The 18,271-nt window shown below is 44.5% G+C and overlaps 1 protein-coding gene across 2 annotated transcripts in view; it reads left to right on the top strand.

Moving 5' to 3' along the window:
* Positions 1-18,063, top strand: part of LOC138287426 (acyl-coenzyme A amino acid N-acyltransferase 2-like) — a 40,202-nt gene extending 22,139 nt beyond the window's left edge. For both annotated transcript variants that reach the window (XM_069227847.1, XM_069227846.1), the window contains exons 3-4: positions 10,439-10,641; positions 11,394-18,063. In XM_069227847.1, the coding sequence (XP_069083948.1) occupies positions 10,439-10,641; positions 11,394-11,990 (800 nt within the window). In that variant the 3' untranslated portion in view covers positions 11,991-18,063. The remainder of the gene's footprint in view (positions 1-10,438; positions 10,642-11,393) is intronic.
* The last annotated feature ends 208 nt before the right edge of the window (positions 18,064-18,271 follow it).

Below are 18,271 nucleotides of genomic sequence, written 5' to 3'. Positions count from 1 at the left end.
TTTCTGTCTTCGCTGTCTTCTTTACTGCATGCCGTCTTCTCTCTTCTCACGTCTGCACTCTTCTCAAGTCTTATGTCTTCTCACGCCTTCCATCTTCTCTCTTCTCCTGTCTTCTGTCTTCTCACGTCTTCTTCCGCCTTCTGTCTTCTTCCACCTTCTGTCTTCTCACGCTTTCTGTCTTCTTCCGTCTTCTTCCGTCTTCTTCCGTCTTCTTCTGTCTTCTGCTGCCTTCTGCCGTCTTCTGTCTTCTTTCATCTTCTTTCTTCTAACATGCATGTCTTCTATCTTCTTTCTTCTAACTTGCATGCCAATACGTTTCGCCTTTGTCTTTTTTGTAACTGGCTTACTAATATTAGAAACATGTTATAATAATGTTCTGCTTTTAATTTAATAAAACATTATTATAACATTTCTCTAATATTTGTAAGCCAAAAAAAGACAGAGGCAAAACCTAGTGGCTTTGCCATTGTTTTATTTGGTGTAAATCCCTTCAGTAGTTTTTGAGATAAAGGAAATCCAAATGTGTATAGCTGGGTGAAGCCTAAGCACAGATCTCATGGTGAGATATGATTAGCTGTCAGCACATCAACCAGAAAGTGATGGAAGCCATTTTGGGACCAATAAACATGATAGCACCCACTGAAATGCATTTTAGTGAATGGAAGGTTTTGAGGGTCACAAAAACGAGAACATATAAAGGAGCAGCCTGTCAGTTAATTCCTTTGTGTTCTACTGCAGTGGTTCCCAACCTTTTGACTTCTGTGGACCCCCACTTTATCATTACTGGAACCTGTGGACTTCCACTGAATCTATATTGGAATCTGGGACCCCCCCCCCACTGAAGCATTAGTGGAAGCATTGTTGATGATTTGAAACACAAAACAATACACACAAAAAATACAGAAGCAAGCATTCATTAAACACATACACAAATGATAACACATTTTATTTCATTTGCAAACAAACATCAATTTAAAAAAATGTTATTTTAATAGGAAAGTTGGAGCTTTTTTAAATTCAATTGAAGCCACACATCATCCTTACTATACTCTGTTTGATGCACCTGCACTGCCCTCATGAAGCAATCTGAGGATACTGATTAAAGTTTTAGCCTCCAATTTTAAATTCCTTTAAATTTACAGTATGTTTTAACATTTTTACTTGTCCATATAGCTACTTTATTTATATACAGTTTGTTAATCTGCTAATATTATTTGATTTTCTAAGCAGCTGCGGACACAATGGGGCTGGCAGACCCCCAGGGGTCCACAGACCACTGGTTGGGAACCACTGTTCTTCTGCAGTCTCCCAAAGTGTTCCAAAAAACAACTAGAGAGCTAACAGACTTACTTATGACAAAAGAATGGCCCCATCTCTGCATTTCTGCTGGCCTTTTCATGGCGGTGTTCCTGCCATGAAAAGGCCGGAAGAAAGGCACGTTGTGATCAGCATGGCGGTGCTGACATCGGTACAACTGTGCTTGCCCACGTCTTTCCGCACCGCCGCAACCGCAAGATCTCTGATCCTGGCGGTCTTGTGGCGGTCCGCACCTAATGCCATCTTGATTGAATCAAACTGGTAAAACGTAAAAACATTTAATTAAGAAAAGAACAAAATGAGGGGGGTTCATTTTGTCACAGAAATTATAGTTTGCGCTGCAGAGAGAAAAATTAGGACAAGTTTTAAGTGAGTTCTAAAATATCTTCCTGTTCTATTTCAGTAAAACATTCTGACATATAGGCTGAAACATGCACATTCTGAATTTATGCCAAAAGTGTGGCACATTTGACCACCATCTTGATGAAATTGAAGTGGAAAATTGAAAGCATTTTCTACTGAGGATACTGCAGTAAATGACAAGATTAAGGAGCTTCATAACAAAAGAGTCTCCCAAGATGGCCACAAGAGAAAAAAAGAGCCCAAATGTACCACAAATATCACCCAAAGATAGCCGAAGCATAGCGCAATGACAGAAGTGTGCAAAACACCTATTTTTTATTTTTTTTTGCAGTTTTGTATAGTGCAGGCTTGACGTGAAGGTTTTGGAGTGCTTAACATGGGAATCAGATTCCTTTTGGGCTTTAGGCATGGGAAGATTAAGGGCCCGGTTATGAACTTGGCGGTCCGACCATTTGACCACCAAGACGACGGTCGGCAGGATGCTGCCAAGCTGGGGTCCTCCCGACTGCCGTATTTCGATGTTACCGCGGGGCCGGATGGCGGAGACAGTGCGGTGGCATTGGATTCAGCTCAAAGGGAGATCAGAGGCCAATGCCGCGGAACTACTGGTGCCACCAGCACAGCTGGAATGCGCACTGTTGACCTTGCAGACAGTGCACATTCCGAATGTGGTGACAAGGGGGTCTCTGCACTGCCCACGACATAGGCATGAGTGGTGCAGGGCCTCCCCTGTGACCCCACTGCTGCCTTTCCGCTGGCCTTCTCATGGTGGTGTCCCACCATGAAAAGGCCAGCGAAAGGCAAGTTGTGATTAGCAAAAGAAGAAAGAGGCAGTGGCAGTACAAGCATACATGCCAACAGACCCGATTCAGGCAGAGACTCCCGATGTTTATAAGCCCAAAGACCTTTATTTCATCTGTCTCTTGCTTAAAATCTCCTCTTTTTCAACGTACGTCAATGGGGAAAATAAATTCCCCAGGTTTTTTTCAAAATCTCCCTCTTACTATGTTCAAAATGCTAGCAAGTATGGCACATTGGATCACTGAGGGCAGGGAGAATGGGTAGGGACATGGACTCGCATAACATAGGGCAGGAGGGAGATGGGCAGGGGCACCAAACTGACCTTACAGAGCAGGCGTCAGGGGTTGCAGCAGCATAATACACCACACAAGGCAAGCGGGACGGCAGTGCAGCACAACGGACCATGGAAATCAATAGAGAGGGGACAGGGACATACACATGGACAACAGAGAGCAAAGGGGAAAGAGGCAAGGACATCAAGCTGACATACTGGACAGACAGGAGGGACAGTGGCAGCATAACAGATCATGAAGGGCAGGAGAAAGGGGGCGGGGGCATGACAGTGAACCAGAAAATGCAGGAGGGATGGGATAGGGGCCTGCACATGGAAAAAGAGGGGGGAAGGAGGCAGGGCAGAACAGCAAGCTGACCATGGAGGGCAGATGGGATGGGCACTGGAAGCACAACACACCATGGAGGGCAACAGTGAGACTATAATGGCATACATACAGACAATGGGTGGAGGGTGGGAGGGGGTCAGGGGCAGCAAGCTGACCACAGAGGGTAGGTAGAAGGGGCTGTGGCAACACAGAAGGCCATGCATGGCAAGCGGGAGGATTAGTGGCAGCACAATGGACATGATGGGCAAGAGGGAAGGGGCAGGGGCATGCACAAAGGACAATGGAGGACAGAAGGGATGGGTAGGGGCTGGACAAAGGCAAGAGAGGCCAGGGAAGGAGCTTCACAACAGACCATGCAGGGTAGGCAGGAGGAGCATTTCCAGTTCAGTAGAGCTTGGAAGGCAGAAGAGAGTGGCATCAAAATGGACCATGGAGGACAGAAGGGAGGGGATGGAGACAGGGAACTTGGACAGGCAGGGTGGAGGTGGCAGGGCCAGGCAGCAGTCATCTGACCATGCTAGGCAGGTGGGAGGGGCAGTGGTAGCTCAACAGAACACTCAGAGTAACTAGGAGGGGCAGTGGCAGGGCCATGGAACATGGTGAGCAGGCATAAGCACACAGACATCGGAGGGCATGGGGAAGGAGGGAAGGGGCACCAAGCTAAGCACAGAGGCTAAGCAGGAGGGCAATCACAGGGGCATATAATTGGGCAACAGAGCACAGGCAGAGTGGGCAAGGACATTAAGCTAACTCGAGGGGAGTGTCAGCACATCAGACCATGCAGGGCAGGAGGGGGGGCGCTGGTGCATGGACTCGGTCAACAGAGGGTAGGGGGGAGGTGGATGGGGCAGCAAGCTAACTGTTCAGGACAGGCTGGAAGGGCAGTGGCAGAAGAAGGGCTGCACAGGGCTGTAATGAGGGAGCAGTTGCATGGACTTGGACAATGGATGTCAACAGGGGGCAGGAGCAGCAAGCTTGGGTGGAGACAGCACAATGCCAGGCCAGGCTGTGCGTCCAACTGCTCCCCAACCCTCCCAATGTGCATTGTGATGAGCATTTTACTTAATGCTAAGGAAAACCTAGAAATTCACTGGAAAAACCAAAGGTTAAAGGCCATTAAAGTTAGGAAATAGAATTAAAAACAACCTTAGAAATTCACTAATAGCCCCCTGCTGCTGCATCACTCTCTCCTGTTTCTGCCTTATTATCATTTCCTTCTCATCCTCTCTGTCTGCTCTTCTGAGTGCGTTCTCCTGCTCTCTGCCTCGTTTTTCCTGCTTTCTCCTTCCTTCCCCCTGTTTTTTTGAGTGCTTTCTCCTTTTTGCCTCATTTTTACTGCTTTCTCCTCCTCTCCTCCATTTTTCTGAATGCTCTCTCCTGATTTTTGCCTTATTTTCACTGCTTTCTCCTTCCTTTCCCCCATTTTTCTGAGTGCTTTCTCCTCATGTTTACTACTTTCTACTCCTTTCCCTGTTTTTCTGAGTGTTCTCTCCTGCTTTTTGCCTCGTTTTCACTGCCTTTCCTTCTCTCTCCCCCATTTTTTCTGAGCACTTTCTCCTGGTTTTACCTCCTTTTTTTCACTGCTCATTTCTTTTTTCCCCATCGCAACTCCTGCCTGCCTCCCATTTTCCCGCATCCCTCCTAGCCCTGCCCACCGCCTTCCAGCACCCCTCCTTCCTCCCAGGACTTACTTAATGGAGTTTGCAGAGAGACCCCATGGAGGAGGTCCCAGGCCACCTCTCCCCTGCTGCTGCATCGCTCTCTCCTGATTTCTGCCTCATTCGCACTGCCTTCTCCTCCTCTCCCCCATTTTCCCAGTGCTTTTTCATGCTTTTTGCCTCCTTGCTTTCACTGTTCATTCCTTTTTTCCCCCAGTGCTACCCCGGCCTGCTGCCCATTTTCCCACCTAATCCCGACCACTGCCTCCTAGCGCCCCTTCCTCCTCCTAGGAACTACTTAATGGAGGCAGCAGTGGGTGTGCACAGTAGGTGCTCACAGCAGGCCTGCCACTAGTGCACCATAGGTTCACCAAGGGCACGCCTGTCTGCACCTGGGCTGCACCCAGCGCCAGCCCCCCTGGCTCTTCCACTCCAGAAAGATACACTCCTGCTGACCTCTGAGCTCTGGATCCCAGAAAGACCAACAACCACTGTTGAAAACGAGATGCATTACAAAAACGAAAAATGAAACGCCTTCTCTGAAAAAATGTTTACAGTGACATTCACAATGGGGAAGGGGTCCTTTTGTGAAAGTGTTAGCACCCATTTGAAATGGGTGCAAACTGAGATTGGTTTGCGCCCGCATTCGCAAAACAATCCTACATTGCACTGCGAGTCGCAATTAGGAAGGGAACACCCCTTCCTAATTGCGAGTCACAAACCCGTTTTGCAATTCGGTAACCAGGTTACCGAATCGCAAAACTGGGTTTGTGCATCGCAATGTTCTTTTTTGCACGTCGCAAAAAGCGAAAGTCGCTGTTTGCGACATGCAAAAAGCTACCTACATGTGGGTCTTGGTCCCTAATTAGGTCTGGTGTTAACAAAGACATTTTGTTTTTATTAAACTTCTATTTCTCTCTCTTTCGGCTGGCTTTACTGTGAGTGATCGCATTCTTCTCTTCCACAAGGAGCATATTGGCACACAAAGTAGTTTTGTTCCGTGTCAGGAACTACAGTGGCAATTAGTGACGTAATGAAACTGGAGGGTGCCCCTTTGCAAAGAACATGGAGGAGCCCCCTCTCCAGACTCACTCAGGGCACGTGCTGTGCTGAAGGGGCCCCCTGGAGGGCGGCTGCGGGGCCTTTGTTATGCCACTGGTGGCAACATGTGCTTTTAGAGTTCAAAAACGCTTTGGGGGTTTTTGCCAGTGTTTGTTACAATGTTGAGGACCTGGTAGCTCCCACAACAATAAAGTGTTACAAAAGCCATGTCAAAACAAGACACGCATTGATGAAACTAAAAGACTTATAAAAATATGTCAGATCAGTTGGCTTTGTCAGTGTTTGTTTATTTTCATGCTTCCCATAATCGTGTTGAAAATGGTTACACTGATTTTCCATTAGAAATATTTTTGGGAAATACTAGCATGCATCAAAACATTTTACTAAATGACACTTCATTTGCATATAATCAGAGAGCATTCTGGGAGCATTATAATTAACCTCATAGCCTAAACTTTTCAAACATGTGTATACACGTTTTTTTTTTTTGTACTGGAACCAACGTCAGTAGTGAAGTGTGACATTAAAACATTTATTTACAGCACTCACCCTAATAATGAAGGTTTTCAAATAATGAACCATAAATACAAGTTCGAACAGCATTATCTCTTGGAAACACATTACCTCAACTGCAGAGAGTTCCACTCTCTGTAAACAGGCAGCCAAAGGGTTTGTGCTGCAGAGGGTTGGGCCTACTTGTCCCAAGGACAAAGTAAACATAAAAACTTGTTGCCCTTGACCCCAAACAAGATGTCCCGGGCGTCGGGGGATAGGAATTCCACATCCCTGTCATAAAGATCCCATGGGTCCACATTATCTTGTTGCGAGTCAAAGGAATGTGATGGTGACTGCATTGGTGTAGGACTGGTAGGAGGAGAGATATGCAGGTGTGGAGAATGAGGAGGAGAAAATTAAGGAGGTGGTGGTCTCTCCATTGTCTTTGGCACTTTAGCTGGAGGCTGTGCAGTGTCCAATTCCTCCTGAAAGGCTAATTTCGTCTTAGGTTTTAGAGGAGGTGCTGTTAAGATTCTGCCAGTTTCTTTATGGATATGAATCCTGGCTTTCCTTTTGTCCATTACTTCCACTATTGGCTGTATTTGGGAGTCCTCCTCAGAAGTCTTATGGCTTTCTTTGAGTGTTTTTTAGAATGTCCATGCTCCTCGGTGTAACCTGCTCTTTTCGGCTCCAAAGCTGGCTTTTTCGGTATCGAAAAAGATGGCGTTGTGGATGGTCTCGGCTCTGAAAAGGATTTCAAAAATTTCGACTCGGAAGAGTGGTGTTTGCTCGAGTTGGAGACGGAGCTTTTGGTCGACTCTGATGGCTTCGGAGGAGTGGCCTTCTTCGGTGCCGAACCGGGGGTTTGGTCACCGGGTGTTTTCTTTCGGGTCGAGCAATGGATTTGCGGCAGTGGCGTTCCCAAGGCCTTATATTTCGGTTTAGATGGTACAGGGACAGGCGGTTGGGTCTACTTGTCCCAAGGACAAAGTAAACATAAAATCTTGTTGCCCTTGACCCCAAACAAGATGTCCCGGGCGTCGGGCGATAGGAATTCCACATCCCTGATGGGAAATCTACATTTTTAACTCCTTTTTCCCCAGCGCAAAAGTTTACAGGAAGGCCCTGAAGTGAACCTTTTCTTTGGAAAGTTTTGTGATGATTCATTAAGATATTACCAATATATATATATATATATATACACATACAGAGAACCCTGGCAAGTTTTCAGGTTTTATGTATCTGCTTCATTATATATATATATATATATATATATATATATATATATATATATATATATATAATAAAATGAAGCAGAGAACCCTGGCAAATTCTCAAGTTTTAGGTGGAAAGTGCCTCCTTCGTATGGAGCATCCTACAACACCACAGACAATCTAAATTTGGTCACCTCAAATATCTGTTTTTCTAGAAGAGTTTTTAAACATAGGATTAGCACAAGCAGTGCCATCCATGCTGAGCTAGAAAAGCAGCAAAGACTTTTGCATTTTTGCAACAAAGTCTTTAGGCATATGATTAGCTAGTGCTACCCACGCCAAGCTGAAAACTGACAAACATTTTTAACCATCTGAGGCACAGTGTTACAGCTTTGTATTGGTAAAATACCATCATAGCCAACCTTCAATGAAAACAGCAGCTCCAGACACGTGTTCTTCAAACTTTTTTTTACACCTAGATTTGGGTTCTCAGAACCCATAAATGGGCCAACATGGGTCATGAAGCTAGCCATGGGCTTGCAGTCCCATGCTTATGAAGCTTGCGCAGGGATTGCACCACCCAGCCGGGCTCGTAGATCGTGGGTGGCTGTAATAGGGGCTGCCAACATAGGCCCAGGATCCTCAAACACAACTGCAAAATCAGTATATTTTATTTAGTCACAAGAGATCACTTTTGGCTCATACCCTTTCCCCCCATGCACACACACACACCATGGGCCTACTGGTTAGAACGTAATCAACATGTCTTTCATTTTTCTTCAGGACATGAGGACTGAGTCCACATTATTTCTCGATGTTGCAACCAGCCAATCAGAGGGCTTCAGTTCCACTGACCCGACTTTGGATTTGCAGACCCAAAGGAGACGTCCGGAGAGAAAAATCCCTTATCCAATCAGATTTGAGTATTTTTTTTATTAATTTTAGGCCTGAGGAGGTCTATGAAACCAGATTTTCAGAACTCTGCAAATTTCCAGGCAGATTTACTAAAATTATACGTTGGTTTGCGCCACTTTTGTGGTGCATCCCTGACACAAAATCATTGTTATTTCTTAGGCCATACAAAGCCACTTTGAATGGCTTTGCCTGGTTTAGTACCTACAAAGTTACACAAGTCAGCACTCTGCATTGCCTTGCATTACCTTGCATTGGGAAGGCATTCCATGGATAGAGCATGGGCATTCCCATGCCTTCACCCATGTATTTTGGCGCATTTTCAGATTTACAAAGACCTGTAAACCGGGGAATGCATCAAAATGCTATGCCCGGTAATGCGTAACAAGAAAAAATATCTCTCTTTCTCCTTGTTATTTCCTCTTTCCCCTTGGGCTGTGATCTGCAGCACAGATAGAAATAGGAAAGCGCCATTAAGGATTGTTTTATTGCAAGAAGGGATCCTTTCCTGCACAAAAACAACCCTCTCTGTAACACAGACACCTTTGCACCAAGGTTGAACGGTACCTGTGATGGAGCTAGGCAGCATTAGGATGCAGTTGAAATACGCTCTCCTTCACGCGAAACAGCACAGCGACTTAGCTTGCTGCCCGGCGTGCACAGATCAGAACTCTTTAGGTAAGACCTCGAGTCTCGCCAGATTTATGTTTTCAAAAATATTCCTCGATAAAAAATATATAAATATAAATACACAAAGAGGGGCTTTCAGTCAGCGGTCTAGTCCACTGGTCTACTAAGCAGTCATTCGCATTTTCCACCCACTGCATCATAAAACGCCATTAGCCACTGGCTCTTCTGACTGTGAGTGACAGCATTTTGGTTCTGATCATGTGCATACTCCAATGTGACTCCCTGTGCATCGCACACATTTGAGCACATAGTATGCCACGGCAGCCATTCTGGAATGATGTGTGGATTTTATATTTAGTTAACTATACCAAGATAGCTGACATGTGGCTTTCATAGAATACTAAACTAACACTAAACCATAGCAAAGGAAACAAGCATTGGTAAAGCCAATAGCTCTGTGGTCAAGGCCAAACCTCTTGACTTGGTCAATATTTGAATCATTATATTTCATTATATGTCTTAATGAAGACCACGGGAAAGGTTTATAGATAATCACAAAGTTAACTGTGACACTATACAACCTGCGAACACAATCAGTGCATTTTGTTTAATTGCAATCAGTGCCTATTGTTAGCTCGGCCTTGCAAGCAGAACTCTGAATCCTATAGCTAAAAAATGTATTGAAGAAACACAAAGCATGGTTTACCTGAAATCCATTATTCTTAACTGCAGAGTAAAATGTGTTTCTCTTCTTTTAACTACAGATAGTAATTCAGCAGTCTAGGGTAGTTTATAAACAATTTTCAGTAAACCTTCACTGTTTGTAATTAAAGATTGTTGACAGGCTAATTGCTCCTAAATAAACCTGTAACATAAATATATATGAGGGATAATTGTATATGTGTTTTTACTGCTAACTTGGAATTCTGTTGGTATTTACAAACCACTCAACCTTTGGCTTCATGGTTCATGAGGTGACCTGAACCTTTGAGGGCCATGCAGAACCATATGACATATTTACAGTTTTTCATTAATTAATGTCCATTCTCGTCCAATTTTTGCAAATTCTGCTTCTAGCATATTCTATGATGGAATCTCAGTGTGTACAACATTTGGTGTAGGATGGTACAGTGGTGTACTACCAATTTTAGCATCAATCACAATTTAAGAGAAACAAGTTATTGTGCTTAATCTCCTCTTGTATTCACCACAAGTTTGTAGAAGGTAAAGAACTGAAGCTCACAATTTGTGCATAGTCAGGACGTGTTCAATATGAAGTCTATATAGAGTGGGGGATCTTCCTAGGCCGCAAAGATATGTCATGCGATATATTGTGTTTAATTCCTACACTCGTTCTTGTTTTTAGGGAACAGCAAGTCTCCAGGAGTGATCGATTTGTCTGGTGGCACTGGTGGTCTGGTTGAGTACAGAGCGAGTCTTCTGGCTAGCCGTGGATTTGCCACTCTAGCGTTGGCATACTTCGGCTATGATGACCTGCCCAAGTCATCAAAAGATATGGACCTGGAGTACTTCGAAGAAGCGTCGGATCTCTTGCTGGCCCACCCCAAGGTCTCGGCAAAAGGACTCATTGATTGTATTTGCTTAAAACTAACACTGTAAAGGCAAGGGACGGACAGGTGTGCGGTGAAAGATTAGATTGGCGAGGTTTAATGATGAGAAATAGCTTTATTTCTCCTTGTTTTTTCCACCTTCTATGTGTGCTGCATTTTGCGGCACACATAAAATGAGGAAAAAGCCTCCATGGAAGGTGCCCCTTCCTGCACAAATATATTCCTGCATGCAACGGAGGCACCCTTGCACCATGGTGCAAAGATGCCTACTGTGGCACTAGGCTGCCAAAACGGCACCAGCGAAGGGGGAAAGGACAGGAATGCACCATACTTCATAAATACAGTGCATTTCTGCCCTTTCCCTGCCCCACTATTCTAGTAAATATGCCCCTTAGTATCTATGCCTCTTGATGCAGAAAGTCTCGTTCTCTAGTTAGGAAATATGTTTGTGAATGAGGTCCTCCAGGTGGTAGTCTGAATCCTCTTCCCGAATTCTTTTGGGACTCCTTAGGTCTAGCCCTGTCTGAGAGATTTGAGTGACCTAGTAGAAGCTTGTGAACAGCATGCACAGAGCAGAAAACTCCAGGAGGCTTCTACTCCATTGGACTGAGGTAGTCCCGCTAAGCTAATGACAGACTCGTATCCAGACTAGAAGCAGTTCTACAGGTCAAAAATGAAGTGACCAGGCAGAGTCACAAGGAGCATATCTCTGTAGCCTTCTAAATACACGGTGTCTTTTTGTCATTTCAGGTCAAGGGAACTGGAATTGGAGTCGTCGGCAGCTCTAAAGGGGCAGAGCTTGGACTGGCAATGGCAGCCTTTCTCAATCAAGTCTCAGCTACTGTGTCGATCAATGGCATCACTGCCTTCTATGGAACCGTGCTGCGTTATCGGGGGCACTGTATGCAATGCGCCCCTTACTATGCCGAGCGAACTCTCATCACAGACAGAGGGGCTCTGGACTCCACAGGCTTGTATGGCGCACACCGTGAAGAGGCCCATGCCGGGTCAGTGATTCCTGTGGAAAAGGCCAGGGGTAGTATCCTCTTTGTGGCGGGAGAAGAGGACAAGAGTGCCAATAGTGCAGAGCTTGCACGCGAGGCACTAGAAAGGATGAGGAAGCATGGAAGAGAAGATGGGAAATTGCTGTCTTACCCAGGAGCTGGGCATCTCTTTGAGCCCCCAGGATTACCCTTGTGCAGGGAGACCCTCATGGGCCGCAGCCCCCTGCCCGTGCACTGGGGAGGAGAAGAGGTGTCCCATGCCAGGGCGCAGGAGCATGCCTGGCAAGAGATCCAAATCTTCCTCCAGAGCCACCTTGGACAATCAGGGAGCAGCAAGCTCTGATGACCTGGATCCTCTGCACTGGTTCATTATAATAGTTGAAGCACCAGACTCCTCCCCATCCTGTTTACATCATTCTGATATCATAGACTCAAGGCAGGTCTTGCCAGTCCTACTGTAGTATGGAGTCTCACAAGGGTCTACCCTGCACCTATCTTCCTCGGCATCTACCTCTTTCCCTCTTAAAGAACATTGGTGTCCTTGCCCCCCTCTAGTTCTCCTATGCAAATGGCACCCAGATTTATCTTTACATCAGCAATGAGCATAACCAGTGCTTGGTCCTAGAAAGTACAGATGATTGAATCCTATATAGACACAAGTCTCCTGAAATCTACTGATCCTCTTTTCACTGCTACATTCCAGAGCAAGATCTGAAAACTCTTGTACAATCATTATCGCTACCAAGAATCGACTACTGTAACTCTCTCATGACTGGTCTACCCAAGCCCTCTTCAATTCCTCCTCTTAAATCAGCATCACGTTTCGCCTATGGGGCCAAAAGGAATGATCCCATCTCATAAATGTTGGCTGCCCATTGAAGCCAGGGCTACGTACACGACGGCTTGTATCAGTCACAAGGCCCTACACACATCCACGCCACATTACCTGGTGGACAACTTTAAGCTATAGCGGGGCAATAGACCATCACGACATGGCAAAGCATTACTGATAGAACCCCCGACCATTAAAAAGGAATGATTCCTTGCACTATCCTTCTCAGGACGCATGACCAGAATATGGAACCGCTTGCGCACCACAACTTTTAAGGTTATTTTTAAATGTGATCGAAATGCCCTTCTCCTTCAAGGACATTTTAGCTAAATTCTCCTCCGCACTAACCTTGATGCTGTAGTGTCAACAATAATAACTGCCCTGGGATCTACTGCACAACTTCCCCATCCTGGACATGGCGTCTGTCGACAACCTGTTACTCAAATATTATCACTGCTGCAGGATACAGTATTTTCCAATGTTCATGGCTTCGTTAATGCAGAAACTTTTATTCTATATAACGATCTGCTCTAATTCTCTAATGTAACAACATCTTCGGATAATGTAAATTTGTACCTTATGTAACACACCTTGTATATTGTAAAGTGCTCTGGCACCTTTGGGTAATGCATAACTACATAAGTAAATAAGTAAATACATAAATAAATATATAGACTATTAATCTCCAAAACAACCAAACTCAACAACACATTCTAGGTCAGCCTGTGACCTCCACGGTTAAAAGGCTAATGGCATCTCCTGCCTCGTTCAGAAGAGTGGTCAGTGATCCTTTAACTCTGCTCTTCTACATAAATCCACAATCCTAAGAGCAGGACTCCCCGTCTGCTCCATCTTACCTACGTCCTCTGTTGTGGCCGCCTGGCAAGTGGTCTTGTCACTGTGTTGCTCAAACTTTGTGGACACCGTGCTGGCTTTCTACCAGAGTGCAGGCCTCCTCAAGGCACTCCGGGAACACCTAACACTCACCTAACCAATACCTGCTCCAGATCACCGAATTCCCTGCAGCTCAGGCAGGAGACAGATACTTTTGTATACAAGGAAACTGGCTGTGGGAAGCTCCCCTTGCAAGCACCTGTTCTACTGAAAGACAGAACCTCCAAAAACATATTTTTTGAATTCCACATGTACCCACTCCTTCAAACGGTACAGTGCAATCTTGTGATCATTTATTTCTTTACATCCTGACCAGTGTTGTAACACAAAAGCATGCAACCAACCACAACACAATTGCTGTTGGTGTCCTGAAAGACTCATTCAGCCAGCCTGTACTGGGTGATGGATGGATGGATGGATGGATGGATGGATAGATAGATCCTCCCTCCCCTGGCATACGCCCATACACTTCACTCGTAGAGTTAAAAAAGGACTAGTGAACCATCCATCAAAGAAACTGATTTTGAGCTCTCAACTAGAGGTGCCCGAGCCAGAAACAGCTCTAGCATGACTCTGTAGCCCAAGAACGAGTCACAGACGAGCTAGTGTACTACTCTCTGTCTTATTCTTCATCCAGCTTCGTAAAATAGAACTAGCAGCATCCTGTAAATAAAGAGCTGCTGGAACACTGCACGATGTGAATAAAGTCCATCACCAATCCGCGTTTTGCCCTGCAATTGAATTTGTCATTTGAAATGCAGAAGAAAGTGAATATGTCTTGCTGCAGAAAGTTTAGTTTAGTTGTCAGCCTTCAATCTGAGAGCATGTTGCATGCCCCATCTGTGGCCTTGAGATGCCTCGTTAATTGATTGTATGCTTTTATTGAGGTGTGGGTCTTCTTCTGAAATAGTTGTGTACTAACGTAGCAACCTTAAAATGTACGCTGAGGGCATCATTTACAATGTCCTAGCAGCACACTGGCCACTGCAGCATCATTTGTTTTGATGCTCGGGTGGTGCAATGTGCCGGCCCATTTTTAAAGGGCCACACAAAGCCACCGTGCGTGGCTTTTCATAGCCTTGTAAGTATGGCCCGCTTTCAGGCATAACTCTGCGAGAAAGGGGCATTTCCTGGGTGCTGCTGTGGGTGTTCCTATGCAACACCTATGGAACCTGATGGCATCTGACACATTCCCAGATTACGAGGCTGGGAACCTATGACACCTCAGGGGTGGCATTAAAGTGGCGCAACAAGGAGATATAACATTATTTCTCCCCGTTTTTTCCTCTTTCTATGTGCGCTGCATTCTTCATAACACATAAAAAGAGGAAAACATCATTAATGATTGTTTATGTGCACAAAGGTGTCCCTTCCTGCACATAAACAATCACCCCTTCAACACAGGCACCCTTGCACCATGGTACATGGGTGCCTGTGTTGGCGTTAGGCACCAGCACTGAGAAAAGTACACGGAAGCATCATATTTCTGTAAATCGACGCATCTCTCCACTTTTAAAATGACATGGCGCAGCAAGATGGCTTGCAGTGCCATGCTGTGTCATTTCTTTGTAAATGAGGCTGCTCTGGGTGCTCTTAATCCTTCCAGCAAACTTTGTGCTATGGAGAGCAGCTCAAATGCATGTTTTAATCCATGTAGTTCGGTGGAGTGCTTTATACTTTTTGCAGTTAATCATTTGTGATTGAATAACAGCTTGTTTACTCAAGAATAATGTTTTTATTTAGCATTTGGTAGATTTATATTGTAATTTCATATATTGCACATCACTTTTATTGAACGTAGAACCCCCTGAAATACATCTTCCATAATAGGCCAAAATGGGTGGTCCTGTGCAAACAACGTCATTGTGGTTCATTTTCTTTACATGCAAAATGTGGTGACTTTGTCAAAAAAATCAACCCAAACCTAGCCTTACACAGACAACTGTATGTATGCACGTATTCAAAAAGTAAATTATGGGAGTATGGGATCAAATGACATAGAGGAAGAATTTCAGGAAAGCGAGGGGGCGGAGCTATCTAGGCCCAAAACCATGTAAAGCACCATACCCAGACAAAATCCCCATGAGATGTTCAAGAACCACCAAGATATGTGGCTACAAATGTTAACAGTTGGCTTTAATGCAATCTGGTCCTAAGCATACATTCCTGACTCATGGAAGGCCACACGCAAAGGAGGCGAGATTACCTGGCCAAGTATTGCCCCTTATCGCTCCTGAGTGGCGTTGGAAACATCTTTGGGAAATTGCTCTTGCAGCGTCTGGAGGACTGGGTGGAAGACAAACATATTATATCTCACCTACAGGCAGGCTTGCACAAAGGACAAAAACCGGGTAATGAGGTTGTACTTGATTTGCTTAAACGATGTGGTTCTGAGAAGCTGAACATCAGTGGTTCCCAAACTGTGGTCCAGGCCCCATGGGGTTTCGCAAAGCCTCCCCTGGGGATCCATGACTGCTTAAAAAATGTATATTAACAGATTAATAAAGTCTATATAAATAAAGTAGCTGAATGTACAATTGAAAATGTTAAAACATGCTGTAAATACCAATGAATGTGAAACTGAAGGCTAAAAGTTAAATTAGCATCCCCAGGTTGATAATAGGGAGCGGTGCAGGTGCATTAAACAGATTATAGCATGGCCGATGAGTGGCTTCAATTGCATTTAGAAAAGCTCCAACCCTCCTAATAAAACTAAGATTTGTATTTTTTTTATGTTATTTGTTTGCAAAATAAATAAAATGTGTTATCATTTGTTTATGTGTTGGATGGAATATTTTGCGGTTTAAATCATTGACAATATTTAGGCCTGGATCCGTGGCTTCCATTAATGAGTCAGTGGGGCGGCTCCCGGATTCCAATAATGATTCAGTAGGGGTCCCCGGGTTTCAGTAATGAGAAAGTGGGGGTCCACGGAAGTCAGAAGGTTGGCAACCACTGATCTATATTACACATGGTCTTCACTGATTTAAAGGCTGCTTTTGATAGCGTTGATAGACCTACATTTTGGAATATCCTGTGAAGACCAGCTCTACAACTGGAGTAAGAGAAGGATGTGTTCTTTCTTCAGCCTTATTTAACATCTATGTAAACGAGATATGCCAATCCCTCCTAAGTCTTAATCAAGATGTGCCAAAGATATGGGGCTATGGTATTCTACTTAAAACAGATGATGCAGTAATTATGGCACAAACAGAAAACTCTGTGCATCGTCTACTAATGGGCCTGAGCATTTCTGCTGTAACAAAAAATAACCATCAATACAGAAAAAAAACAAATTTAGCGTCATTAACCACAGAGTCAATGATCCTAAGAGTAAAGCTCATCTCCACTTTCAAAATATATGGGAAATTACTCAAGTGTGTGCACATCTAAGATTATCTGGGAATCCGCCTCAATGACAACTTTAACTGGGTGAAACAATTAGCAAGTGACCCCGAGCCAACAAGGAGGTGCAGTTTTAAGATTTCTAAATAAAACTGGCAAATGCTAAGTCAAGGTGGCACTAGAGGCCTCTACATCAAAAGCATTGGCAGCAAGTATGTATGGTGCAGAAAAATGGGATTATAAGTGGACTCAGGCCTTACAAACCACAGAGAATTCAGTTCTGCGACGAATGCTCCGTTTACGCCCAGGAAGACAATTGGCAGCATGGAGATAGGAGCTGGAGATGGCTAAAACAGAAGATCATATGGCCCTAAGCGCGGCTCATTACTGGATTCATGGGTGGACCAACCCTTCTCTGACCGTGTTATGGAAAGTTTTCCAGGACTTACGAAGGAGCAGGAAGTACCTTTCCTTACCATGGTTTGAGCACATCAAGAACACTCTCACCGCACTTGCATGTGGACATCTGTGGCTGAAACCAGATGAAAAAGGATGCTTCATTAATGGCAAAAAATCAATTTTGGGACCATGCAAAGTTAGAGGTCGTGGCTGGAAATAAATCTCCCTACAATACTTACCTAAATCATAGATTAGAGCTCGAGCCCAGATTTGAACTTTATATCGATGTGATTTTACCACAGAAAGAGACATCTCCATTCATCCAGCTCAGACTTGGCGCTTTGCAGGAATCGACCTTGACTAAAAAAGATAGTCGAAGACTATGAACAACGTTTCAGACATCTGTAACTGCCCTGGGAGGCCCGGAAGCAGTTGCTCACTTTATGCTTTTATGTGCCAACACCTCGCAGCACTGAAGAGGTACTTTCTACGTCTCTTGTTTTTGAAAAACAACACACGGCACTGCAAGGAAACCCTCAAACTCGGCTTCAGGCCAGCTCGAGGGAAATACACCTTGTCCTAGCAGCTCGCGCTTACTCAGCATGCAGGGCAGCAGGATCTCACCTGAAATGACCAGGATGACCTGACTTCCGCAGGCTGTAAAGGCTTCCTGAGGAAAGTTACGACTCTTACAGCTCAACTGTGAGCAATGTATTTAACACCACAGTGTCCTTATCTGTCCCGAGCCTACATCACGAGCTTGGGCCTTGTATGACTTCCCTACTTGATACTTCATGGCTTGTATTTTTAGAATTGCCTTGGGCACACAGGTGAATTGTTGTTACATATTTGCATTATGACAACTGTCACATTAATTTCCACTTTATAAATTATTACGCATGTCTTTATTGTATGGTTATTTTGGCTGAAACAATAAAGGGTTCTGATGGACTATTCATGCATAACTTGTTAGAACCTAATATTGCTCCATATAAAATGTTATTGACCGATTTGTTTTGAAGTGCGCTCCTGAGTTTGGAAATCTCCAAGGTATTATTTTTTAAAATGTTTCTAAACTATATAGAAACTACCATTTTAATAAATGTCACTCACGGGAGTAATCTAATTTAATACGCAGCAGAAACAAATAATGA

Source organism: Pleurodeles waltl, chromosome 4_1 (genome assembly GCF_031143425.1).
Source record: "Pleurodeles waltl isolate 20211129_DDA chromosome 4_1, aPleWal1.hap1.20221129, whole genome shotgun sequence".
In the NCBI taxonomy this organism is placed as follows: domain Eukaryota; kingdom Metazoa; phylum Chordata; class Amphibia; order Caudata; family Salamandridae; genus Pleurodeles; species Pleurodeles waltl.
Note: the sequence above shows the minus strand (reverse complement) of the source record. Positions and strands in the feature narration are given on the sequence as shown.